Source organism: Nomascus leucogenys, chromosome 5, assembly GCF_006542625.1.
Source record: "Nomascus leucogenys isolate Asia chromosome 5, Asia_NLE_v1, whole genome shotgun sequence".
NCBI lineage: Eukaryota > Metazoa > Chordata > Mammalia > Primates > Hylobatidae > Nomascus > Nomascus leucogenys.
Window position 1 is genome coordinate 139,345,668 of NC_044385.1, and position 27,309 is coordinate 139,372,976.

Consider the following 27,309-nt stretch of genomic DNA (forward strand, 5'->3'; position numbering starts at 1 on the left):
CTCCAAGTAATCCTCCCATCCTGGCCTCCCAAAGTGTTGGGATTACAGGCATGAGCCACTGTGCCCAGCCAAAACATTTATTTCTTAAAGCAAAAAATGGGTACAATTAAGACTCAAAGTCCCAAAAGATTCTGAAGAAATCAGCTAGCATGTACTATAACATTTTTAAAAATTGAGAAGTCTGTATTACTCCAATTCTTCCACAAACCAAATCTTTCTTCAATTATTTCAAGTTAAGTCAGTCACCAATTTTTCAAACCTGCACTGCATATGTTACTAAGCAACTAAGCTCTCTCTTACTTCAGTCCCTGAAGCTGGCTAGTCAAAACACTTGAAATAAAAACGTTTAACAAATATTAAAGTCATCACTGAGTTTGACATTTCCCTCGCATTTGGGAGGATGGCCTTGGTTAAAGAAAGAAGCTGTTTCTGTCACTTGTGTTCTCCACAAACCTGAGGCCTGCAACAGGCTTGCAGATGACCCACAGCTCCAACTATATTCACAACAACACTAAGCCATTATGGTCTTTTTCTTACTGTATTAACATTTGCACTGATGGTGCAAAAACAGCAATAGGTAAAATGCTGGAGTGTTCCCACCGGCACCAAACTACACGAGTAATCATCATGTTCTTCAACACCAGACACTTTGCAATCAATCAACAAACCAGTAAAATTAGTGTCCTTTAAAAAATGTCCTTGATGAGCCAAGCACAGTGGTTCACACCTGTAATCCCAGCACTTTCGGGAGGCTGAGGTGGGAGAATCACTTGAGCCCAGGAGTTTGAGACCAGCCTGGGCAATATGGCAAGACTCTGTCTTAATTAAAAATTTTTAAATTAGCCTGGTATCATGGCGCAGACCTGTAGTCCCAGCTACTCGGGAGGCTGAGGTGGGAAGCTTTAGCCCAGGAACTCAAGGCTGCAGTGAGCTATGACTGCACCACTGTACTTCAGCTTGGGTGACAGAGCAAGACCATCTCTAAATTAATAAAATGTCCTTGATAATGCAGTAAATATGAATTTTCTTAAATCTTGGTCCTTGAGCACACGTTTTTTATATTCTTTGTGATGAAATGAGAAGCATACAGCACTTCTGTTGCACACGGGTGTCTCATGGCTGTTTACAGAAAAGCTCTGGGCAGCTGTCTGAGCTGTGAGCTGAACTAGCTGCTTCTTGTGGAACAGAAAACTGACAGGCAGACACAGCTACCCAGGCTTGGGCATCTGGCTGATTCTCCAAAACGAATGAAACAAATCTGTCACTTCCAGGCAAACAACTGATGGTACTGGTTGCCAATGACAACATTTGTGCTTTCAAGAAAAATCAGAATTCTGGAAAACTTTTATGAACTACCGTGAGCTTAGCAGCTTTTCCTTACTCCAAGGCTTTTCTGATGAGGCCCCTGGAGATGTTAAGGAAGGAAGGGGTTTGGGGGTTGGGTTTTAACAGTGGTATGTAAACACTTGGGAGGTGCTGCATGGCTCAGTAAGCCAATATTCTCCAAATGGTCTGCTATGGGCTGAATGCTTGTGTCCCCTCCAAAACTCATGCTGAAATCCTAACCCTTAAAGTGACGGTGTTTGGAAGAGAGGCCTTTAGAAGGTGATGAGGTCATGAAGGTGAAGCCGTCATGAATGGGAAAGACAGATCCCTTGCCCCATCTACCACGTGCAGACACAGCAAGAAGATGCTATGGGCCAGGAAGCGGCCCTCTTCATCAGACACTCAACCTGCTGGTGACTTGATCTGGACCTCCCTGCCTCCAGAACTGTGAGACATAAATGCTTGTTGGTTACAAGCCACCCAGTTTATAGTATTTTCTTATAGCAGCCCAAATGGATTAAGACATGACTAACGCAAGATATCACAACATCCATTCAGTGCTTTAGGCAGACCAGTGGATTTCAGTGTAAAGATAGAAAAAGTTCATTGGTACACATCAGAAGCCACATTGTAACAACCCTTTTAAAAAAAAAACTGCCTCTAGGAATTTTCATATATAGAGTCAAAGAACTATCTCAATAGTCTGGAAAGCCTATGAGAATATTCCTGTCTTTTCCATCTACATCTTTGTGATGTGGCCTTTCACCATCAGGCAGAGAAATACTTTACTCAAAATAGTGTCCTGCAACAGAGTGAGTGCAGAAGCAGGCAAGGGGACCAGATGGCCTCTGCTGAACTAGACATCAAAGAGGTCAAAAGTGATGTGACACCACTTTTCTTGGTATTTTGTTTTGGAAATATAGTTATTTTTTATTTAAAAAGTCAGTTATGTTGCATGTAAAAGGTTTATTATTGTTGCTTTAAAATATTTTAAAATCTTTTCTAATTAAAATTTCTAATACAGTAAATATAAATAGAACAAAAATAAAAGCTCTCTGAGGTCTTCAGTATGCTTTTCAGTTCTAAAATTTCCATTTGGTTCTTCTTTATATTGCCTATTTTCTTGTTGAGACTTTAAATGTTTTCATTTGTTTCAAGCATGTTCTAAATTGCTTGCTGAATCAAGAGGGCTGTTTAAAACTCTTGTCAGATAATTTCAACATCTGTGCAATCTCAGCATTGGTGTCTTCTGCTGAATGTTTTTTCTCATTCGAAATCTCCTAAAGTTGAGATTTTCCTGGTAATCAGTGTCGATCAGATCCCGGACATTTGAGGTGTTACCTGACTACACTATGGACCTTATTTATCTTGTTTAGCCGGCCTCACCATGCAAGCAGAGAAACAGGTGCATCCCCTTTGCCACTGTGTGGGGGAGGTCTAGGTCCCCTGCTTAGCCTCTGACATGCACCTGGTGGGGAGGGGGACTAGCTCCTCATTACTGCTAGCCCAGGGTGGAGGTCCTGGGCCACCCCCAGCCCGCACCACTTTGCAGATAGGGCGGGAGGAACCTGCTTTTTTGTGCCTGACACTGGAATGAGGCAGTGACGGTCAGAGTTCTGTCTTGCTGGACTGTCTTCCCAGCCTCCTGGTTTCATTGGGGCTTTTTGTCTCTGCCTGATGATGAAAGGCTTCAGGTTTCTAACGCGCCCAGTCCAGGACAGACAGGAGACAAAAAGGAAACCTGGAGACTCCCTACACGTGACTCTGAGCCCCATCCCCCTCTTCTCTCCACCTCCCATAGCCATGCTGGCCTGACAACTCCCAGGGTTTTAACTGTTTTTAGCAGGCACAATAGGGAGAAATCCATTGCATCCTGACTGGAACTGAGGCCATCAATCATTTCTAAAACTGTAAAGGGGTCGTCCTAAAACCAAAAAGTTGACAAATGCTGCTCCATAACGGGACTTCCGTGGGTCCCCATGGGGACGTCCCCTCCATAAAACCCAGGAACTCCCCTCACCCCAGGGAAGCCCCCTTCTACTGCCCAAATCTATATGAAGCTGAATTCTTTTTGGCGGGGGAGTAGGCCACATCTTAAAGGTAGAAGAGATGCAGAATAGCTCATTTGTTGTTGTTCCACTCACTTCATAAAAATAACACATACCATAAATGGTTAACCACAAAATGGAACCTCTCCCTCTATATGAACAGTGTGGAAATCTGAGCAAATGTTTATTTAAATCTGTTTGTGTTAACCCAGAAAGAATAGTCAGTATCTGTTCTTTTGCTCCCTATACCAGACACATCCCAACTCCAATTCGCTCCTCAAAACTCCTGGGAAGAATGACATGAAATTAAACAACAGTCACCAAGTTTTAGTTTTAAAACAATAATGACAGCAAATTAAACTTACATTATTGGCAAACACTCGAAGGTCAAGCGCTACTGCATACATGACAGGCAGAGCCCTGCAGGGCAAAAAGTAAACAAGTGTGAGGGGCTATGTGGCCCAAGATTCCATCCCCAGAGGTGGGAAGAACACGGACACCCAGGGCTACTATCCAGAATGGAGTCCGCACTTATCCAAAACTCTGACAGTTGTCTGCTTCCTCACCTTCTGTCCAGGTAGGCTGCAGGCCCCAGACTTCCTGATCATCCCGGGGCCCCACAATGCGGTGCTCCACACCCCTGCCCCCAACCCTGTCAGAGGCCCCAGCCCTGCTTCAGTTCTAGGCTCCCAGGGTATCCTCCTCCCCTCAGCTTCCCACCAGTATCCAAACAGCACCACTGAAAAAGAAGTGGTTTGATCAGACTTCCTAACAGGAACCAGAATATGTAATACACAAAATGTCACAGAATAACTTTTACAGCCAACTGGCAAAACTGGACTGTTTTCATGTGCAAGTTTTCACGTGAAAAGATAAAAGGGTGGCGGGAGGCAGAGGCTGCAGTGAGCGGAGATTGCGCCACTGCACTCCAGCCTCAGCGACTGAGGAAGACTCCTTCTCAAAAAAAAAAAAAAAAAAAGATAAAAGGGTGGTTTTGTTTGCAAAAGGCCTTTGGTTATTTTAGTATAAACAAATTTCAGTATTAACCTATAGTTTGTTAATAAATCATAAAATTAAGAATTAGTTTGGCAAGGCATTTAAAAATACCACCATTATTATGTATTAGAACACCCCAAATGAACTGTAGTTGGTCTACCTCTTTTATCTAAGGTTTAAAACCAAAAGTTCAAAATTGACAACTGAAGGAAAAAATAATAAATATCTGGGGAAATGGACATCTGAAATAAAAATAATACTATATTTACACAAACACACTGCAAACAATGTGGCTGATCTACCATTTGTTTACTAGATTTGTAACTCCACTAATCTGTGACATATTACCATATGTCAACACACTGATTATTAAATATCCACATGGAAAATACAATACACATTTATTTAAAGCAAATTTGCAAAAAGATTCTGCTAAAAAAGATTGCCATTTGCCAATTCAGCTGTTTCTGTTCACACTTACCAGTTTTCTTCTTTGTGGGCCTGGAATGCTCGCAAGAATGATGTACTGTATTAAGGAAGACATGGCATATAAAGTTCAAATAATGCTACATATGATAAAAGTAAAGAATAAGAATCTAAATTTTAAGGAATGTAGCTCACCCTTTAGCAGATTTATGTTACAACAATAGTAAGTTCTTGAAGGAAAAAAGGTATAAGCTCACATTACAAATATCTGTATCTCATTAGGCTCAAGTATACTAAATACACTTATTTCATACATACTGTCTCCTAAATAAAAAAGACAAGATTTTTTAAAATCAGCCATTTCAGACATTTTATTTGGTTTCTCTGAGCCCAGATGATCATGAGTTATATTTAAGTGCTTTAGAATCTGTAGCATAAGGCTGATTTTATCAACTCTAGAATTCTTGAATTCTAAGGAGGCTGTTAGCAAATAGCCCAACTCTCTTCTGTGTATATTTAAACAAGGTGGTTAAAACGAAAAGACAAAATCTAGAGATACATACAAAGCCTTAGAACACTCATTGATTCAGGCCATAACTAAAGATACGCTTTAAATGACTTAAGTATGAATTGGTTAGATTTAAGGTCTTTAGCTGCCACAATTCAATGCCGATGTGTATCTGAGTCCACTCTTGTCCGTCTCTGCCTGAATTGTGGATTTCTGATATTTCACCAACAGGACTTAACCAGTCCCTGTAAATATACTTACTACCTTACTAAGGGCAACAAAGCATTCTTCTTCTCAGCAGAGTAAGATCCTTCTTTCTAACCAGTGTTCTTCCTTACTAAGTACTGCACGAGTCTTCAGATCTATGCTAAATTTAAGTACCCAAGTGAAATAGCTGAAACGAGCTTCTGTTCCAAAACACTGTCATTCCTTTCTAACTGCAGAAATGAGCAACTGGCCCAATGTTTCTGGGTCTCAAGTCCCAAGTAATCCACTGCATGTGTTCTATGCCAGACAGCTGCCATGAATGACAAAGGATATTGGACTATCACGGTCTGGCACTTGTATGCCTCTATGAAGTCATGATTCCCCACTGCATAAGTGCACCTGGAGGAGAAACAGAAACATGCCGTCACACAATAAAAACCTAGCACTAGTTATGCAGCCCAAAGAGCTCACTTCACTGCACAGGTCCCAGTGGTCCTGGGATGAAAGGCGTGAAGGAAGAAACCCACAAATGGCTGAACACAAACAGGTGAGGATAAGAGGAAGTCCCACAGTAAGCTTGGAGACTACCCTTTCAAGTGCCAGAAGGACCTAGCACCAGCAGGTTTGTGAGCAACACATGTTGATAACATAGTATGACCCTTCTACTCTAGCAGGGGCTGACAATGACACTCAAACTAGATTCCCAGCTGGGTAATGTCAGCGTTAGTTCATCGCCAAATCTGGAACCTATCGCACACCGCGCAGAGCTAGGAAATCACAGGTGCTTTGTACTACAAGGAACACGGTGGTGCCCCAACTCTTCCAAAGACCCTGTGGGGTTAACAGAACATTCCTGCTCACAGACCCCACCCTGGTCCTGTAGCCCAGGCTGCTCTGAAAGACAGTAATCAAATCTCACATGGCTATAAGGACGCAATCTTCTGCCTGAACTGATCCTTTAGAGATAAAATGGTAGATATGAAATGTACATAAAAAGTAGCATTGTCTGCTTTGCTCAACTCTAGTTTCTTGCCCAGTAATGTAAAGAGCTTCAAAAACAGACATATTTCCACGAAAAGGGTAAGTGAACAGTTAGGCTCCATACTCTACTAGAAAGACCACTAACCAGGCACTATGCTAAATATTATGTGATGTTAAAAACAGTATTATATAACTGATGTATAAAATTTTCACAGGTTTTATCAAACTGAAATTACAAATGCATTTTCCTACTTTTTCAAACTCAATTATTCACTGCTTCAAGCATAAGATAATGCAAGATAAAATCTCCAGTTAATTCAGCAATTTCCAGATGTGTGTGTTTTTCTTCCTCCCCAACAGATTACCTTAAATGAGCTGCAAACATTTCATCATAAGGGGGTTCCAAGACTTGTTGACACTTCTCCTCTGGAGAGGCCATCTGATTTTAAAAAAGAAAAATGGCAAAAGTAAAATTAATAGGCACAGAAAGAATGCAACATAAAGAGATTTAAACCTCTGTTTCAAGAGAATTTATGCTTTATAGTTCACAGTAACACTTTATATTTAACACTCTAAATAAAAGGTTCAGGCCGTGAGCACAGTGGCTCATGCCTGTAATCCCAGCACTTTGGGAGGGCGAGGTGGGCAGATCACTTGAGGCTAGAAGTTCAAGACCAGCCTGGCCAACATGGTGAAAGCCCGTCTCTACAAAAAAAATTACAAAAATTAGCTGGATGTGGTGGTACACGCTGGTAATCCCAGCTACTCAGGAGGCTGAGGCAGGAGAATCGTGTGAACCTGGGTGGTGGAGGTTGCAGTAAGCCCAAATCGTACCACTGCACTACAGCCTAAGTGACAGAGGGAGACTCTGTCTCATAAATAAATAAATAAATAAATGGTTCATTACTTCAACAAATATTTATCAATATTTCAGGGGAACAAGAAGCCCATGAATATAATTTAGTCTTGCCTTCTGCAAGTCAGAAGATATTCTAGGCACTTTCATATACATTTTAGTATATTAGTATTCTTGACCAGTCAAGAAATACTTGTTAAGTAACTATCAGAGGTTTAGTAAGTGAGGTCTAATGAGTTCCAGATGGTGCTATGTTAGGACTTGTTCTTCTCAGCTTCCTGCTGAGAGCACCAGTCTCATCTCCTGGGCTAGTCTAGCTGACATTTCTTTCTAAGTTTTCCTTTGCTTCTAACAGTCAAATTTTAGATAATCTGAACATCTCAATAGGTGATGGTTAATTTTGCCAACTTGACTGGCCATGGAGTCCCCAGACAATGTTATTTCTGGGAGTGTCTGTGAGGGTGTTTCTGGATGAGACTGGCAGTTGCACTAGTAGACTCAGGAAAGTAGATGGCCCTCCTCAGTGTGGACGGGCAATGGCCAATCTGATGAGGGCTTGAATAGAACAAGAGGTCAAGGAAGGAAGAATTCACTCCTTGTGTGGGATTTCTTGACCTCTACAATCACAGGACCCAGTTCCTCACACTAAATCTCTATAAATATCGATATATCCCACTGGCTCTGTTTCTCTGGAGAACCCAGACTAACACACAATAGATTATAGCACACTGCGTTTTTTTGTTTTGTTTTGTTTTGTTTTACAAAAGCAATGAGCCCATGCTGATATGGTGAGAGAGAAGAATGACAGTACCAGAAAAATCACCATTCTACAGTCCCTGGTGAATGAAACCACCGGAAGAAAGTTTATTGGCGAATTTTACAATGAAGGGATTCGTCTCAGATTGCAAACAGGACAGTGTGTGTCCTCTCATGTCATACAATACAAAGCACACGGCACCAGCCATGGGGTGTTCTGGCCAAGGCAAGCCTGAGTCTCATCGAGTCTCTAGCACTAACTCCTACTTAGAGCAATGGTTCTCAACACTGTCTACACATAGAATCACCTAGGTAACTTTATCGGAAAAACAAAAACAAGCCTGCTGTTACTTCAGAGACTGATTTACCTGGTCTGAGTTGCAAGTCTGTACACCACCAAACATAATCGCCAATAGATAAGCCCATTTTTCTTCCAAAAGAAAAATGCTGTTCCCAGTAGGAACACACTCCAATATGATAAAGGGTGTCAATAAGGAAACAGGGCTTTACCAAATGTCCACAAGATTTTCTATAGAAAATACTGCCTCAACATCATCTACTCCACAGATGACATGGAAACTCTACGTACAACCCCAGGCTGGGCCTTGGCTTGCCAGCCTTTCTGACTAACAACTTAAATGGGAGACACCTGTGGTACATGATGTCTACGGGGCTTTGGGGACGCACAGGCCTAGACAGAGTCTAAGCTCCGCCGCCTCTCCACCATCTCACTTCTCTAAATCTCGGAGAGCTGTCTAGGAATCAAACACAAGGGCAGGAGGTCCACATCACTACAGTGTACGTACATAGTCAGTGCCCCACAAATGAATTGAAATTACATAAATCATAAAAAAACTTTAAAATTTTCAAATAAGAGTGACAATATTAGTTTTCTTCTTACTCAAACTCTACGTTTCTCTTAGGAAAGTGGTTACCCTGTAATTGTCTGCAGACACCTGTGTGCACAGTTCTTTTACCTACCTGAAGTCGTGGGTTTGCAACATGAGGATGTTTAAAAGACACCAACTCTGCACAAGATGCTCCATCTCTGGTGTCGATGGCTTCATACACCTGAAACATTTGAAAGGGAAACCTAAGTAGAAAATAAAATATTCTGTTCGAATAGAACCTACAACAATACATTGAATGCCACACAGGGGAAAATTCATTTTCCCCTACTTTGAAAGAAGACAGAACAATCAAAATGTATTAGGCGGTCACTACTCTGCAGTAGGTAAACAATAATTTCATTTCAAAATAGGTTGTTCCTGGCTGGCTCAGGCCTGTAATCCCAGCACTTTGTGAGGCTGAGGAAGGATTGCTTGAGCCAGGAGTTCGAGACCATCCTGGACAACATAGCAAGACCCATCTCTTTAAAACAGACCAAAAAAACAAAAACAAAAACAAAAACAGATGTTCCTGAAGCAAAAAAACAGGTTAAGCAAATAAAAATAAGTCAGTGGTATATCATGTAGCTCTTCATGAAGGTGAATTATTCTAGTTTTACTCAATCACACTAATATATGTTTGAAAATCCAAATATACAGCTTATGAAAAAGAAAACAGTTTAAAAACCACATATATCCAAAATTCAAAAAGCTTCCACTCAACCTTAATATAAAATAAAAGGAAGATGGAAATAGCTAAATAGATGTCACATTCATACAAGGCAATACTTGGCTGCTGTTAAAAAGAATAAAATAGATCTACATGTAGTAACATGAGAAAATGTCCACAATATGATGATTAAATGAAAAAAAAAAGGTAACTGCAGGAAAACTGTATAACTTGATTTGGGAGAAAAAAGAAGAGAAAAATTACGTACAACATGCAAGCACAGGAAAGAATGCAGAGCCTGTACCATACCACACCAGCTGACTGCGCGGACCGTGGGGTGGAGACTAGGAGACCCGGGAGCCTTTTGCCCTATCTAGCTCCTGCCACAACAGACATTTTATAATTAGAAAACCAAATACACTTTTAAATTATATTTACAAAAAAAATTGCCGGGCACTGTGGCTCACGCCTGTAATCCCAGCACTTTGGGAGGCCGAGGCGGGCAGATCATGAGGTCAGGAGATCGAGACCCTCCTGGCTAACACAATGAAACCCCATCTCTATTAAAAATACAAAAAAATTAGCCGGGCGTGGTGGTGGGCACCTGTAGTCCCAGCTACTCAGGAGGCTGAGGCAGAAGAATGGCGTGAACGCAGGAGGTGGAGCTTGCAGTGAGCCAAGATCGCACCACTGCACTCCAGCCTGGGTGACAGAGCGAGACTCTGTCTCAAAAAAAAAAAAAAAAAAAAAGGACATAAAAATTCTAACTAAGCAAAAAGGCAAGCACAAAGCTTTAGATACAGTATGATTTAACTATGATAAAATTAAATATTTACATTTTATGCTAACACAAGACTGACCAGGGATGTCATAACATGGATGTGCAAACGGCAAAAAAGCACAAGCAGATGAGATCCCTCTACACACCCACAAGAGTACTTACAACTAGGAAGGCTGATGACACCAAGTGTTGCCAGGAGCCTGAAGCAACTAGAAGGCTCACACATTGGTGATGGGGTAACTTCGGGTAAATTTTTAGAAGAAAATTGGTATTCTACTAAAGCAAGCAAACGCCTACTCTCTGACCCAATAATCCTGTGCCCAGGTGTCCATACCCAGAAGAAAGGGAGGCACATGCCACCAGTTCAACACACTGGAACCCAACTCCTCCTACCCCATTGTCCAACTCAGGGTATGACTGGGAGGCTGACACCACCTTCCTGAAGACTAACTTATATGATAAGGAATTTCCCACCTGCTTATTCCATACAACTACATATGCATTTACATTTTGAAACAGTAATCACGCTTCCAGGGACTCACAACTAGAAACAGAAGGTATTTGTACTCGGATACATGTAATCACAAAATATTGGACACAAACTAAATATCCATCCATAAAGACAGGCTGAATACTCTGTGAAACATCTATTTTAAGGCACACTATGCAATCATTTTTTGAAAATGAGGAAGATCTCTATGAATTTACATGGAATAATTTACAGGAAGATACGGTTAAGTGAAAAAAGCAAGTTGTAAAAGAGTATGTATAGAATGCTGCCTCTTGTATAAGAATGAAGGGAAACAAGAAAAATGTGTGTTTATGTCTGTGTGTGTGTCACACGTACATCCCAAAAGGAAAAACAGGATGGAGAAGGCAGAATCTAATGCAAATGATTATCTTTCTAGAGAGGGGGTGGAATGAGGTGAGAGAGAGAAGGAAAGTTTCTGAGCACACTTTTAAATGTAATAGTTATTTACAACCCTATTCAAGAAATAAAATAGAAAGACAAACCTTAAAATTGAAACAAATAGAAAATACATACCTAAGTGGATATCAGAAAAAAGAATATGAGTAATCTTTGAAAACAGTAGTTTGTGGAATTTGACTGTCCTTATTCTAAGGATGAAAAGACTGCCAAAAAAAAAAAAAAAATCCTGAATTTCAACATCACTGATTAGATGTTGTTGGTGGCACTGGGGCCCTAATCCTGAACTGCTTGTGAGTACAGTGGTTAAGCTGGTGTTGCTGGGACCACAGTCGTCAGTGAGAAAGAGGAGCACTGGCACAGAGCAGGAGAAGGGACAGTCCCACAGGATTTGGGTTGGAGGTGTGAGCAGGAACTTAACTGTTATCTTCAGCTGAAGCCATCTGAAGACTTTCAGGTTTTACGCCTTCATAGAAAAATTACAGCCATTCAGAGGCAGCCCTCCTGCCCCAGTCCCTGCAAGATCACAGGTTGCTGCTCAAGGTCACATCATATCCTAGCTCCTAACATTTTCAAAGTCACAAACGGGTGCAAGATGATTTGGGCCCAAGTATTATGAAAACTAAGTTTCTCTTCATAGCCCTGGCCACAGGTTTAGGAATTTCATCTAAAAGGTAGACAGATAGATACTAAGATCCTCAACTGTTTAGGGGAAAGGGTTAGGTTTCCTCTTTAAAATCACCATGCTACAGATCAGTATTTTGCAATTTACAACACTGCATTTGCCAATCATCATCAAGAAGCTGAAGGTGGCCCCAAGAAGACAACACTGGCATCTGCCCATCCTCTGCAGGAGGCTTTCTGGTGTCCCCTGCCCACGCCCTGCAAGAACTCACTGGTGCCCAGCTCCAAAGGGGCCTCCTCTGGCTCCCTCGAGACCACCTGACCAGGTGCAATGGAACGGCGCCCTCAAGGATGAGGGTGGCGACTGCCTTGGCAGGGCAGGCACACAGGGTCTTCCCTGCTTGCCCTCCATTCAGTAGCTGGCCCTGGGCTGGAAGGCAAAACAACCGATCCCACCCAGGTCTTGGTCTGCAAGACCCCCAAGAAAACCAGTATTAGTCAGTTTAGCCCCAAAGAGGACATGCCTTCCAAAGTGGCCCTCCCTGTGCCACGTGGGCAGACCTAGCCACAGGAGCCCCAACAGACTCCAACCTTGCTCAACTAAGGCGCTTCTGGCTAGAAAGCGGTTCTGGAGCCTGCTGGCCAAGCCGTGCTCTCTTTGGTTCCACACAAACAGGAGGTTCGAGCTAAGAGTTCCCCATAGCCACCCGTTTATGGTTCCAGGCACTCCAGGCTACGCACTGTGCGATCACTCGCACCACCCAGGGCCTTACACTGGGCCCAGCCCCAGAGCCTGAGAAGAGGAGTGTTCTGGTTAACATCAGTACTCTGGTGACCGGTCACACTTGAGCACAATGTTCTGACGTCGCCAAGGTCTCCAGAGCTCTCTGCAAAAGGAACCGATGGGTGACTGAGAGCTGAGAGTCCCAGACTTGGAGCAAGCACTGTGGAATGAAAGCATACTTCAATGACTAAGCACACTGGGGACATAGTGGTCACAAAGGGATCAAACCCTGGAGTCCAGACACTGGGTCCCTCCAAGGAGAGGTGGAGACCCCTGCTGGGGGCACTCACTGGTAGCCCTCCTTTGCCTGTGACCTCCCAGGGTGGTCCCTGCACATATGCAGGGTGATGTCGCCACACCCTCGGCTCTGCTTGGCCACACCTACCTGGGCTGCACCCAGTGTCCCAGGGGTGACCTGACCAGAGGAGGGCTCAGGGCCACAGGGCCTTGAGCCCAAGGAGGGCCCCAGCTTGCTTGGCAGGCATGAATGTGTCCCAAGGGTGGTCCTATCAATGCCCCTGCCTCAGTGACTAAACTGTGAGAAGGCTGGGGATGTGAAGAGGAAAAGCAGGGATGGCAACGGACAGTACCAGCAAGCCCTAAAGGTGCGACTGGCGCCGCAGTGGACACAGGACCCCTAGCAGCCCAGCCACCTGGCCAACTCTTAACAGCTCATGCTGCAGAGCCTTCAGCCCTCAACGGGACCACACAACCAGACTCCAAGTTAGCACCTTCTGAGCAGCACCCCCAGGCCTGGCTCACCAGGGGATGCTCCCTGGCTCTGGCCCCAGGAAGACTTTCTTGTGGCTGCTGCATGCCCCTCACGCCCTCCAGTCTGGTCCACAGAAGGCATTATCTACTCTTGGAACTCATAACTCTTTTAAAAATTCAAAATCATTACAGGTCATGAACCTCTGAAGTCACTTCTGAATAGTCAAACTTTCCAATTCCATAAACTCTTGAAAGACAATATGAAGAACTATTGAAGATTAAGGAGTAAAGTATCTAACTCAAAGCTGATTCCCTAAATAAAGGTGTTCACTACACCTGTAAAAAGGAGAGGTGTTCCTGGCAAAAGGAACATAATGAAGAAAATCTTTGGGACAAGAAAGATCATGGGTTGCCACAAGAAGATACCACTCCGCACCCAGCAGGATGGCCATAATAAAAAGAATGGAAAAAAACAATTGTTGACAACGAAGTGAAGAAATTGCAACCCTCATACATTGCTGGCGAAAATGTAAAATGATGCAGCTAGCTGCTTTGGCATTTCTTTAACAAGTTAAACACAGAATTACCATATGACTCAGCAATTCCACTCTTAGGTATATGCCAAAAAGAACACAAAACGTGCGCATGAATGTTCACAGCAGCAGCACAATAGCCAAAAAGAGGAAACAACCGAAGTGGTCCATCAACTGATGAACGGATAAACAAAATACTCCATACAATGGAATATCATTAGCCATAAAAAAGAACGACACACTGACACATGTTCCAACATAGATGAACCCTGAAAACATTATGTAAGGAAAAGACACACAAAAGGCACATACTGAAATCACCAGAATCAGCAAATCCATCCAGACAGAAAGTAGATTTAGCGGTTGACAGGGGCTCGGGAGGGAGGAACAGGGAGTGACTGCTTAATGCTTATGACGTTTCTATTTGGGGTGACAAAAAAATTCTGGATAATAGTGATGGTTGTGCAATATTGTGAATGTACTTGTGTACTTTAAAATGGTTAAATGGTACATTTTAAGTTATGAGTACTTCGGTGGGGGCAATGGTACATTCAGCACGAGTGAAATAAACCCTCAGACTGGTGATGCCAAGTTAACAGGTAAACATGGACCAGATGATGTGCTAAAGCATTTGGAACTTTCCCTGGAGGAAACAGAGAGTCAATGAAGTTTTAGTAACAGAGGCAGATGCTCAACTCTTCTTCAATAAAATACCAGAACTATCATTTACTAAGTAAATGCATTTACTGTGTATTCATGCTCTTTTTAATTCTCACAACTTATGTGAAGCCTGTTTAGAGATGGAGAGTCACAGAAGTTAGATAACTTGTCATGGTCCCAGAATTCGTAAAAATGCCAGGATTTGGGCTGAAGTCTTATTGTCTTTAAAGTCTATGCTCTCTGTGCTGTGTTTCACTTGGAAAGGGCAAAGTAAAGGAAACCATCAACCAGTACCTGCAGCAGGTGGGTCCTGGCTGGGGAGCCTGTGGCAACAGATAAAGAAGGGATGGATCTGAGAGACTTTGGAGATACATCCAATTAGGTAAAGGACTATTTGCTGAGACTAAAGGAGGAGTCAATGATTTCCCCCAACTTCCTAGCTTTGATGAATGTGCAAATGATCGTTTTATTCCCAAAGAGATACAATTACATTGGCACCTACGTTCCTATACAACAAATCAAACGTGCTGTGTTACCGTGTACAACCGGTTGCCGTTCTGTATCAAAGAGGCACCTCCTTTTTTTTAAATATTCAACAATCTGTTAATACATAAAACTTAGGTAACACGCCAGTCCAACCAGAAATATTTTTATCCATCAAAATTAGGAGGAAGTGGACTTTTTGCTGTCTCACCTTAGTGGCTACACTGCCCTTTGTGGAGATGTAGGCATGCACATCTCCATAGAGGTCCATCCTGGGCCCAGCCCCTGTCTACTCTCTACTTGCTCCCTGGGTCACCCCTTCCCTTCTCAGTCTTTCCCATCATGTGAATACCAAGGAGTCTCAGATTTGTATCTTAACCCAAATCTGTCTGTTTAAACTTCAGTTTACACACGAGTAGAAGCTTGCTTACCAGTCTCACTTTAACTGACTTGAATTGGAATAATGACTCTCTCCAAACACTCCCTGAAATACACGAGCTGATGCCCAAGGCATGATGAGGACTTTCAGCAAGTAGGCTTCACTCTAATACATCGCAAGCTTTTGCCAGCTAAGTTGTATGTGTTCTCATATCCAGATGTGTCTGTTCTCAAATCTATTTTTGCTACCCGAACTTGTTACGGTAGTTATGTACTTTTAAGCTCATCAATGAAATATGAATGCAAAAGGAAGCAGTTGTTTCTCTATAAGCTAAGTTGCATGTTTTTAAAAGGCTCACTTGAGTTTCTTAAAAAAATAATTAGGTGTGGGGGAAAAATTGTAAAAGATTAAGAAAATTCTAAAGATAATCGTATCAAATTGGTTCTTAAATGCCTATATCCTTGTTTAACTTTAAATAAACTTATACTGGAAAATATTAACTCTGCAGATTAGGCCAAAACAGACATAGCCTAAAGAAAAGGCCTTGGGCTTACATCGAAAGGCTGGCAAGTACACAACTTGAGGTAAGTGGTTTAAAAAAAAAAAAAACTGGCAAGTGAATGTATACTTTCATGTTTTAAGTTAAAAGCATACATCCATTTTTTCGTGATTCCTGTTTTAACCAGTTTTCTCAATTAACCAAGCAACTGCTGGGCCCAATCATGTCAGACTTTTCAGCTATCAAGTATGCATCTTTACCTAGTTGTCAACAGACATCTCAAACTCAACATGCCCAAAACTTAATTTATTTCTCCCTCCAAATCCACTCTATTCATCTTTTTCCCAGATTACAAACCTGGGAATCATTCTTAACTCCTCCGTGTCCCTCAGCCCACCCATTCTTATTCACCACGTCCTGGTAATGTTTCCTTCAAATATTTTAAAAATCCATTCTCTATATTTCCTATCCCTGTTACCACAGTGCTGGTTCTGAAGACAGGCATAGTTTAGCGGAAAGAATATGCGCTTTGAATCTTTACAAGTGCCCATGTTTTAACTGTGCTTCTGCTACTTTATAAGCTGTTGAACAACATCCGTCAGACGCATGTACCGAGCGATATGAAGTGTGCATTGTGCTCGGAGAGTGAAGGGCGTTAAACGACAGCGAGGACGAGGGGCACGAGGCCGGCCTGCAGCACGGCCACAGCCTCGTGCTTACCCCTCCATAGCCTCCTGGAGTCCTCGATTTCATCCCGCATCCTGCTGGGAAGCAGCGTCCATCCGACACAGCACCGGCCACACCGGGCCCTCGGCGTGGCCCGCAGGCCCGTCCGACCCGCTGGGAGCGCAGCCACACACGCCAGCAAGTGAGGGCAGCGACCTGCGACCCCCGCGTCTACTTACGCCGCGACGACTCCGCGATCCACGGACACCGCCCGGCCCCCACGGCGGCCCTGCAGGGGAGACCTCGGGCCGCCTTCCCGAGTCCCGGCCGCCGCTGTTCGGCCTTTCAGTCGGCTCGCGCGGCTGCCCGCCGGGGACCCGGACGGAGAAAGGGTGGCGAGGTGGGAAAGGAAAAGGCCTGAGGGTCCAAGGCAGGAGGGGACACACGGAACACGCCGAGGGCCACCCACGCCGGCGCGCTCCCCGGCTAGGACCCACCTGCTGCAGGTACTGGTTAATGGTAATGTGCGCCATGGGAGCGCGGCCGAACGGAGAGCGCCACCCCCTACGCCTCAAGTGGGCCAGCGGCGTCACTTCCGGCCCTTGGTCCGTCTCGGTCCTGGCGCCCCCGGCCCCGCCGCCGGTGTGCAGGCTGGTTCCGGAGGGAGAACCCGGGGACCGGCTCGGCTACGCGCTCGGGCTGAGGGGACCCGGGGTCTTTCTGCCGGGGCCCCGTCCTCTCAGCCGGGACGCCAGCGGCTCTGATTGTGTGTTCGGGCCCGCCCGGGCTGAGGGGTTTGGGGTCCAGTGGCGAGGACAGCCCCACGGCTAAACTGCCTTTCGCTGCGCTGACTCTTCGTCTGCCCCTTGTGAAAACGAGGCCGCGGAGGACGCTCCGCGCCCGGCTGGGCCAGGGCCTCGGGGCGCGCGCGCCCGAGCAGGGGTAGGGGGAGGGACATGGCGCGCGCTCCCGAGCTCTCATAAGGTGCCTCCGCTGCGCGCTCCCGAGCCTTCAGGAGTTAGGGCACGTCCCGGCGCGCACCCCTGAGCCCTCGAGGTGGTCTCACGCCCGGCGTGGGGGTGCCGAGCCCTCAGGAGGCGCGCGCCCCGGGGCCCTCAGGAGGGGGTCCCGGCTCCCGATCCCCTCAGGAGGGGTGCCCCCGGCACGCATCCCCGAGCCAGGAGGTGGGGGCCCGGAGCCCTGGGGGCAGGTCTCGGTGCGCCCCCCCGAGCCGGGGGTGAGGGTCCCGATCCCTCAGGACGGGGGTCCCGGCGGGCGCCCTCGAGCCAGGAGGGGGTGTCCGAATCTCTTAGGGGGTGTCCGATCCCTCAGGAGGGGTTCCCGGCGCGCGTTCCTAAGCCCTCAGGAGTAGCCGGACGCGGCGGCGGTTGGGCTCGGGCACGCGGGCGGGGCGGGGCGCGCGAGGAGGACCGGGCGGAGGCCGCGCGGACCGGGGCGGGCGGAGCGGAGCTGGGCGGGCGGCGGCGCTCGGGGCGGGGCGCGGCGGTTCCGGCCCAGCCATGGCGGACGAGGCCCCGCGGAAGGGCAGCTTCTCGGCGCTCGTGGGCCGCACCAACGGCCTCACCAAGCCCGCGGCCCTGGCCGCCGCGCCTGCCAAGCCGGGGGGCGCGGGCGGCTCCAAGAAGCTGGTCATCAAGAACTTCCGAGGTGGGTGCGGCGGCCGGGTCGAGGGCCAGGCGACCCCGGCGGGGACCCCACGAGACCCCGCCCGACTTGGGGGGAAGGCCCCGAGATCCGTGCGGGCCCCGGGAGCGGGGGCGCCGGGGCGCCGGCCGGGTCGGGGGTGGCTACGCGGGGCGCTTCGCGGCGCGCCCTGAGCCTCCCGCTCTCCCTCCGCCCTGCAGACAGACCCCGGCTGCCCGACAACTACACGCAGGACACGTGGCGGAAGCTGCACGAGGCGGTGCGGGCCGTGCAGAGCAGCACCTCCATCAGGTACAACCTCGAGGAGCTCTACCAGGTGAGACGGCGGCCGGGGCTGGGGGCGCCGCTGCTGCCCCGCGTGACGCAGACGCGGCCGGGCAGCGGCTCCGGGTGCCTCACAGGCTCTCGCCGGGGAGCGGAAAGGCAGGGCGTTTGCCTCCACTGCAGGGCCGGGAGCCCCAGAGGCAACAAGTGGTTTTGTTTATTGCCGTGGTGGAATTTTTGTTTTCAGGCGTAAGCTGCTTAGAACGATATTTAAAGTTATCCCATTACAGAAGAGAAGGAGGTGTGTTTCTAGGACCCACGTGACTCATTTTGCAAGTATACAGCAAATTATTTTCTCGTTATATATAAAACTCATTACTGTGTCACTTGCCACAGTAATGAGGGTCTTTCCTCTGTTGTGTTTTGTGATTAATGATTGCCTTTAAGATATTCAAACAGATTTTGAAAAAATTCAAAATTCAAAAAAAGTGGTTTTTTTCTCTGTTGTGTTTTGTGATTAGTGGTTGCCTTTAAGATATTCAAACAGATTGATGGTGTTCCATTTCTAAAGTAACAAAAAATGGCTCAAAGTACATTTTACCATATTTGGATATTTTGTTTATAAGCGGACTTTTTTTCTGGCGTCTTCTTTTTGTAAAACAACGTTAAGTAGTTTAATATCTATATTTTAGGTCACGATGTGTTATACAATTATTTGTATTAAAAGGCTTGAATTAAAAAAAATTTTTCTGGATATGCAAGTGACTGCATTGTAGAAATTATAAAAAATATAAAAAAGAAGACTTCAATCACCTATACTCCTACCACCCAAAGAAAACTACTGTTGACAGTTTGGTGTACATACATCCATTCTTGTCTGAAGTGTAAGTAGATTATATTTTCTTACCAGCTTTGAGATATAGTCTACATATAACGTGCACTTCAAGAAGTTTTAACAGATACATACAGTTATGTAACCGGCACCACGGTCAAGATAGAATCTTTCTTGGTAGAATGGTAGAATATTGCTACCACCCCCGAAATTGCCATGACCACTTTTGCGGTCAGCCCTCTCCCCTGACTCCTAGCCCTTGGCGATCCCCCATTTGTTTTCTGTCACTATATTTTGTGATTTCTAGAACCTTATCTAAATGCAGTCATGTATTTATTTCGTAGTCTTTTGTATCTGGCTTTCACTTAGGACAGTGCTTTTGAGATTCATGCACGCGCAGTGTGATTGTAATTTATTACCTAGTAGAATGGGTATACCGCAGTTGTTTTATCCATTCACCAGTTAATGGACGTTTGGGTGTCCATGTTTGGGGTTTTTTGTTTGTTCTTTGAGATGGAGTTTCACTCTTGTGTCCAGGCTGGAGTGTAGTGGCACGATCTCGGCTCACAGCAACCTCCACCTCGCAGGTTCAAGCGATTCTCCTGCCTCAGCCTCCCGAGTAGCTGGGATTACAGGCACCCACCACCACGGCTGGCTAATTTTTGTATTTTTAGTAGAGACGGGGTTTCACCATGCTGGGCAGGCTGGTCTCAAACTCCTGACCTCAGGTGATCCACCTGCCTCGGTCTCTCAAAGTGCTGGGATTACCAGCATGAGCCACCGCGCCCGGCCTTGGGTTGTTTTAAATAAAGCTGCTGTAAACATTTGTGAATAACCCTTTGTTTGGACATATATTCTTATTCCTCTCAGGTAAGTTCTGCTTGCTTCTTTATCTAGCAGTAAGTTCTCAGGGTCATATGGAAAATGTATGTTTACCTTTGTACGAAATTTCTTGTTTTTGCAAGCGGCTGCCCCTTTTGCGTCTCTCCCAGCAGTGTATGGGAGTTCCAGTTCCACTCCGCCACCAGCGTGTGGTGTCCTCAGTCTGTAATTTTAGCTGTGCTAGTGGGTGTGTGGTGGAGTATCATTGTGATTTTAGTCTGCATGTCCCTCTGATGCTAAGCATCTTTGTATTTACTTGCCATTCTATGTATCTTCTTTGACAAAGTGTCTATTTAAATATTTTGCTCATTTTTATTGGGTTGGTTATTTTCTTATTATTGAGTATTTGAGTTTATTGTGTATTCTGGATACAAGTCCTATATCAGATATTCGCCTTGCAAATACTTTCTGCCTAGTCTTCAACTTGTCTTTTGATTCTCTTAACTGTGCCATTTGAAGAGTAATCATTTTAAGTTTTCAAGTCACATGTATCAGTTTGTTCTTCTATGGATTGTGCTTTTAGTATCCAAGAAATCTTGCCTAATCTGAGGTCACAAAGTTTTCTCTTATATTTTCTTCCAGACATTTTAGAGTTTTAGGTTTTACATCTAGGTCTACGATCTATGTAGAGTGAATTTTTGTATGTATTGTGAAATACAAATCTAGAGTCAGAGCCGGGTGCAGTGGCTCATGCCTGTAATCCCAGCACTTTGGGAGGCCAAGGTGGGTGGATCGCCTGAGTAGTCAGGAGTTTGAGACGAGCCTGGCCAACATGGTGAAACCCTATCTCTACTAAAAGTACAAAAAATTAGCCGGGCGTGGTGGCAGGCATCTGTAATCCCAGCTACTTGGGAGGCTGAGGCCAGAGAATCGCTTGAACCCGGGAGGCGGAGGTTGCAGTGAGCCGAGGTTGTGCCACTGCACTCCAGCCTGAGCAACAGTGAGATGCCATCTCAAAAAAAAAAAAAACAACAACAAAGAAAAACGTCTAGAGTCAGTGTTTTCCCTGCAAATGTCCAGTTGTTCAGTCTCTTTTCCCCTACTGACTGCCTTTGCTCCTTTGTCAAAAACCATGTAGGAGTAGGTGGAGTGAGTTGTGAAATCGGGGTGTGTTGGCCCCCCAGCTTCATACATTTGGACAGGTTTCTGCCTATTCTTGGTCCCTTGTGTTTCCATGTGAATTTTAGAATTGGCCAATTTGTATAAGAATGTGTGCTAAGATTTTGATTGATGGTATATAGAATCTATAGATCAATGTAGGAGAATTAAATTAACAGTATTGAGAGGCTGGGCTCAGTGGCTAACACCTGTAATCGCAGCACTTTGGGGGGCTGAGGTGGCCTGATGGCTTGAGCCCAGGAGTTCAAGACCAGCCTAGGCAACATGGTGAAACCCCATCTCTACAAAAAATTTAAAAATTAGCCTTGTGGGGTGTTGCACGCCTGCAGTCTCAGCTACTGACTCAGGGCCCCCACACAACAACCTGGAAGCTCTTCACGCAGGAAGCTGAACAGCTGGGGCCTGTTTGTCTCCCATCTTTCTGAGATTCACTGTCTTTCGTAGCCCAGTACTCAGTGCTTCGAAAACTGTTGCTTCGTATATTTTGTCTGATTTTGTGGTTATTTCAGGCAGAAAGTTAATACAGTTCTTGTACTGTGCCTTGACTAGAAACAAGAGTCCCACCTGAACTCTCAGAGGTCTTTGGTTTAATAAAAGATGATACCTTACAGCTAAAGGTTCTCACTACTTTTCTCCTGGAGATTTGGCTGTCTGATATCTGCTGCCTCATTATTTTTACTTAAAATGGCGGAATTACTTTGCAACACCTTGTACACAGTGATGTCTTATAAAACGATCACTGTAGATATTATGAACAATGTTTGCAGGTGCCTTAGGTGTCTGTCTTGAAACCCTGAGATCTAGGAGTGCTTACCCCAAACTGACAGTCACTGGTTCCTCCTTGGAATGAGACATCGCAAGTTCCAGGGGCATCTCTGGAGGTGCTGCCCCACCAGGGGACATGTGGAATCAATTGATTCACTTACTTGTGGTCATCTCTCCACGCACAGGTGGGCTTCTGGCCTCTCACAGAGTCTGAAGCATGAGCTGCCTCAGATCTATTGGAAGCAAGTGGGATAGAAATCTAAGAAAAGCAAATGTGAAATTACTGATGTCTGATCAAGCAGGCAATACATTTGACTTGGTGTTTCAAAATAAAGTTAAGTTTTTGTATAGGTGGGGTGGTGTATATTTTGCCAAAGAATCTTATGTGAAAGGACCAATTCTCACCCAAGTTTGAAAGGTTTGCTTTCGTGTTTGGTTTTTGGTTTTGCTCAATCTCCCTCTACCTCGAAACACCTTAGGAGTCCTGTCACTTACACTGTGTGGGCCTCAGCTGGCCTATTGTTTCTCTGTTTGTTACTTTGTTTTTATCGTTTTTCTCCTGTAATGTGTAGAGGAGAATGTTGTGAAGGCATGGATCTTTTCCATTTAACGACCTGAATTTCGGTCTGTAATAACTAACTCCCTGAAGAAAGTGCATCTTGTGTCTTGTGTCTCTATGTTTTAGTCCTGCTTGTTGCTAAATGAGACAACAGAAAACTGAAGACTGCGTTTCTAGAAAGGTTTCAGAGAAAGGCTGTGTTTTGATTTGGAACTGTTTTTTTTGTTGTTGCACAAAAACCTCTCAGGCCTTTAAAAAAAAGAGAGAGGTGTGGCCTCCCTATGTTGTCCAGGCTCCTTGGGAATTCCTGGACTCAAGCAATCCTCCTGCCTTGGCCTCCCAAAGTGCTGAGATTCCAAGCGTTGAGCCACTGCACCTGGCTGACATACAAGTTCTGAGGAAAGCCAGGCTGTCTTTCTCGAGTCACAGAGTAGTTGTCTCTGTGACATGTTGATACCAGGTGATAATGGTCAGTGAAAGGGAGCGGTTAGTCCTTTGTATTAGGTGGTGTCCTTCCCTCACACCCAAGCTGCAGGCCCAGCATAGGGATGGGACCTCCACAGCTACACAGGTCTCATCCTGTGTGGCTGTGAAGGTCGCTATATGACTCTGGAGGTAGCTATGTGACTATGGAGGTCTCATCCATGTGGCTGTGGAGGTCGCTGTGTGACTGTGGAGGTCTCGTCCATGTGGCTGTGGAGGTCGCTGTGTGACTGTGGAGGTCTCGTCCATGTGGAGGTCCTGTGTGACTGTGGAGGTCTCGTCCATGTGGCTGTGGAGGTCGCTGTGTGACTGTGGAGGTCTCGTCCATGTGGCTGTGGAGGTCGCTGTGTGACTGTGGAGGTCTCGTCCATGTGGCTGTGGAGGTCGCTGTGTGACTGTGGAGGTCTCGTCCATGTGGCTGTGGAGGTCGCTGTGTGACTATGGAGGTCGCGTCCCGTGTGGCTGTGGAGGTCTCTGTGTGACTATGGAGGTCATGTCCCACAGCTCCGTGGACTTCTTGTTCTGTCTTCCACATCTGAGAGCAGGGATTGCCCTTATCCACAGTGAGCATTTTGTTTAAGTAGCAGTGAGTTCACTCCAGGCAATGCTTTGACACTATAAATAGACATGTATTTGACATTCACACACGTGTCTGTTGAGCTAATACAGACAATCATTTGATGAACCTGCTGGTTAGGAAGTAGCTGTGATGTGAGAAGAGACAGTGCTGGGTGAAGATATACACCAAGTTTCCTCACTTGGCTGTTGATACAAGGAAAGCATCTTGATACTAATAGGAGTAGAATGCAAATGATACTTCTCCACCTCCGATCATTGGATTACATTCCTTTTCTCTGGGGTGAATCTTTAAAATACTAATGGCCTGAGTGCACCAACATGAAGCACACAGTACCATCTGATTAGTTGCTTTATGCATCCAGAGAGGGTATTTCTAAATCTCAAAGTATGATTGAATGTCAAAAATCCATTCTGGGGAGGGGCAACTCCTGTGTTGTGCTGCTTCTATAACAGCACAAAAAAGTCTTCCAGTATATTCCTGCCACAAGGAGTTGGCAGGGCGGGGAGAAACAAAGGCTGTCGCCTTTCCAGTGATGAGTGCCTGTAATATGAAGCCGGGAGTCCTGACTCAGCACCTACAGCAAACCCGGGTTACCCAGGGCTTGCCACTTGTTTTGAGAGGTTCCTAAATTCTTAATTTTAAAAACAAAGTAAATTGCAATATGACTCATATGAGTAGTAAATGTGCACCAAATAGGACACATAGGAGGCAGAGTGGGTTATAAAATATTTAGTCCTTTGCCACAACCAGGAAAAGATGGTTTTAAGGATATTGGTTCTTGGTCTAGGAATTAAAATGTCCAGAAAATGGTCCTAAGTTACTGTTGATTTTTGCTGAAGAAAATACATTTTCTTATATATAAGAAACTTACTTTGTAATAATTATGTTTGTGGGATTCACTGTTTAACTACTGGAGCAAAACCTTTGTCGTAAAGTTCTCTTGGTTGTTTGAGGAGACAAAACGATGGCAGATCTTTGACCAAAACATGAAGATATGGAATTCAAAGGGATGGAATTGAAGAGTTTGAGAAAGGAGTTGAAGTCAATACAGAATGTGGGTAGGAATTCCCTATCTCTATAGTAAGACAAAATGTAGGGGGAAAGTTTGAATTTCTTTGTTATTATACTGATGATAAGCTTGCTAGAAAACAGGATTGTAATTAAAAACAGGATTATAATTATTCTACATCCTCTTTTGATCTTTGTAAATATGCATGTATTTTATATGGTAGTAATTACTGTATGTATTTAACTTTGGTTAATATGTAGCAGCTGTCCGATGTTTAGTATTGGAATTATTAATACTTGTAAGTATTAGTAAAATGAATAGCTTTATAACTTTACCTTTTTTCCTAGGGGTATATTGTATCCTAATTAAATTCAGATTATTTATCTAAAGTGTTTTTATTCTGTGTATTCCCACATTTTTCAAACCCTTATTGGTTCAAAACTTGTTAGGAAAACCATAGTTCTGTTTATAATATTTCATATTGGAATTGAATGAGTTTAAGTTTTTGTACCTAAGATTGGAAAGGAAATTTTATTAGAACTGATAAGAATGTACAAGCATTGTTTCTTTGAGGTGGGTAAAAATATTGTGAGAAAAAATTTTCTGCCTCAAAAAATGGTGTCAGCTGGGCACGGTGGCTCATGCCTGTAATCCCAGCACTGTGGGAGGCCAAGGCGGGCAAATCACCTAAGGTCAGGCGTTTGAGACCGGCCTGGCCAACATGGCGAAACTCCTCCTCTACTGAAAATACAAAAATTACCTGGGCATGGTGGCAGGTGCCTATAATCCCAGCTACTCATGAGGCTGAGGCAGGAGAATCGCTTGAACCCAGGAGGTGGATGTTGCAGTGAGCGAAGATCCTGCCATTGCACTCCAGCCTGGGCAACAGAGCAAGACTCCAACTCAAAAAAAAAAAAAAAAAAAAAAAAAAAAAAGATTTCTTCTTGTGCTAGGAATGTTCACAGAAAAAAAAAAAAGTTTCTTAATTAAACAAACTGAAGTGAATTACACATCTAGGCTGCAGAAAAATAAATAGGAAACCATACAGTCTGGCCTGTGTCACCCAGAAAAAGCTCAGTTTGGACTGAATCACTGCCCTGGGGAGTGTGAGGGGAAGGCCCAGCCTGTTGTTCTTCCTGATGGGAAGGTGGTCACTGAGGGAAAAGATTTTCTTGGTTCTCTAGCCCTGATTTCACTTTGTAATCATCAGGGTGAACTTAAACACACACACACTCCCGTGACCCCCACCTCAGACTGAGGAATCGGAGCACCCAGAAACAGGCCTGTGAGGATCAAACCTGTTGAGAAGTCCCTAGTGACTGGGCACCATAGATGCTCAGGAGTGGGCAGGCCAGCCGCCTGGGACCCGAGGTCCGGCAGGTGCAATGTGCCCACATTAACTATTGTTACCTCTACCCCCATGCCACCTGTGACTGGACTGCAGTGTTCCAACAAGAAGTGCCCTAAACTTAGCCATAATAAATAATTTATTTGTAGATTCCCGAAGTACTGGGGAAGGGTGTGGGGTGCCTTTTTGTTATGATTACAGCTATATTAACAATAAGGTTTTTTATGAATCAATCTGTTGTTCATACTGAAGAATTGATGTACCCTTTTTGTTTGCAGGCTGTGGAAAATCTCTGTTCTCACAAAGTCTCCCCAATGCTCTACAAGCAGCTGCGTCAGGCCTGTGAAGACCACGTCCAGGCACAGATCCTTCCGTTTAGAGAATATCCTTTTTTTGGTTCATAAAGTTTCTATTCATTATCTAAGTCTTTTAAAACTGAACATTATTATGATAAAGAACTAATGAGTATCCTTAATATTAAAACCACAGCTTTTAAAGTTCTTTTTTATTTGGTAGGTTTGTAAGCAAAGTTTACCATTTAAATTATTTTGCTGATCTGAATTAAAGGGAGACCATGTTCATTTATTGGGTATGGTTGAAGTATTTAGGAAATGTTCTGAAAAATGTCTTAAAGTTTGAGTATCCTTTATTCTAATAAACACCATCTGCGTTGGCTTTCTGTGATAGGCAACAAAGTCCCATCAACTTGGCGACTTATGGAGACACCCACCTATCAGCTCACAGTTGTGTCTGTCAGGAGGCCAGGCAGGATTCAGTGGATCCTGTGCTCAGTCTCACGGGCAAAGTCAAGGTGTCAGCCAGGTTGGGGCCTCACCTGAGGTCTTTGCTAGCATGGGCAGGCAGTCGGCAGAAGCCAGTTCCTGTGGTAGTGGGACCGAGGGCCCTGCCTTCTGTCCTGTGTTGCTCGGTGTCACTCTCAGCTCCACATGCACAGGTCCTTGCCTCTCCTCTCACAGCACGACTCTTTTCTGCTTCTAGACCAGCAGGAGAATCTGCCTGTCTGACCTGCTGAGATAGGGCCTTATATGATGTAACCCGTAACCCAGTCAAGGAATGATGACCCTTCGTATTCA

At 44.9% G+C, this 27,309-nt stretch overlaps 2 protein-coding genes across 8 annotated transcripts in view; one reads left to right on the forward strand and one right to left on the reverse strand.

Annotated features, from left to right (window-relative positions):
* PCID2 (PCI domain containing 2) overlaps positions 1-17,316 on the reverse strand; it is a 53,826-nt gene extending 36,510 nt beyond the window's left edge. For 5 of the 7 annotated variants that reach the window (XR_004030218.1, XM_030813722.1, XM_030813723.1 and 2 more), the window contains exons 1-6: positions 17,207-17,316; positions 9,086-9,175; positions 6,858-6,931; positions 5,845-5,910; positions 4,852-4,893; positions 3,740-3,794 (exon numbers count right to left, since the gene is read on the reverse strand). Coding sequence is in view for 5 of the 7 variants with exons in the window: in XM_030813722.1 (XP_030669582.1) it covers positions 3,740-3,794; positions 4,852-4,893; positions 5,845-5,910; positions 6,858-6,931; positions 9,086-9,175; positions 17,207-17,242 (363 nt within the window). In the remaining 2 variants the exon portion in view is untranslated. Of the gene's footprint in view, positions 1-3,739; positions 3,795-4,851; positions 4,894-5,844; positions 5,911-6,857; positions 6,932-7,238; positions 7,255-9,085; positions 9,176-17,206 lie in introns of those variants that run through there. The other 2 variants (XM_030813726.1, XM_030813724.1) reach the window with 2 other exon arrangements.
* A 358-nt stretch (positions 17,317-17,674) lies between these two features.
* The window catches only part of CUL4A (cullin 4A), a 54,780-nt gene continuing 45,145 nt past the window's right edge, over positions 17,675-27,309 (forward strand). Inside the window, exons 1-3 of the mRNA XM_003279760.4 lie at positions 17,675-18,377; positions 18,575-18,690; positions 26,494-26,597. Of these exons, the coding sequence (XP_003279808.1) occupies positions 18,230-18,377; positions 18,575-18,690; positions 26,494-26,597 (368 nt within the window). The 5' untranslated portion in view covers positions 17,675-18,229. The remainder of the gene's footprint in view (positions 18,378-18,574; positions 18,691-26,493; positions 26,598-27,309) is intronic.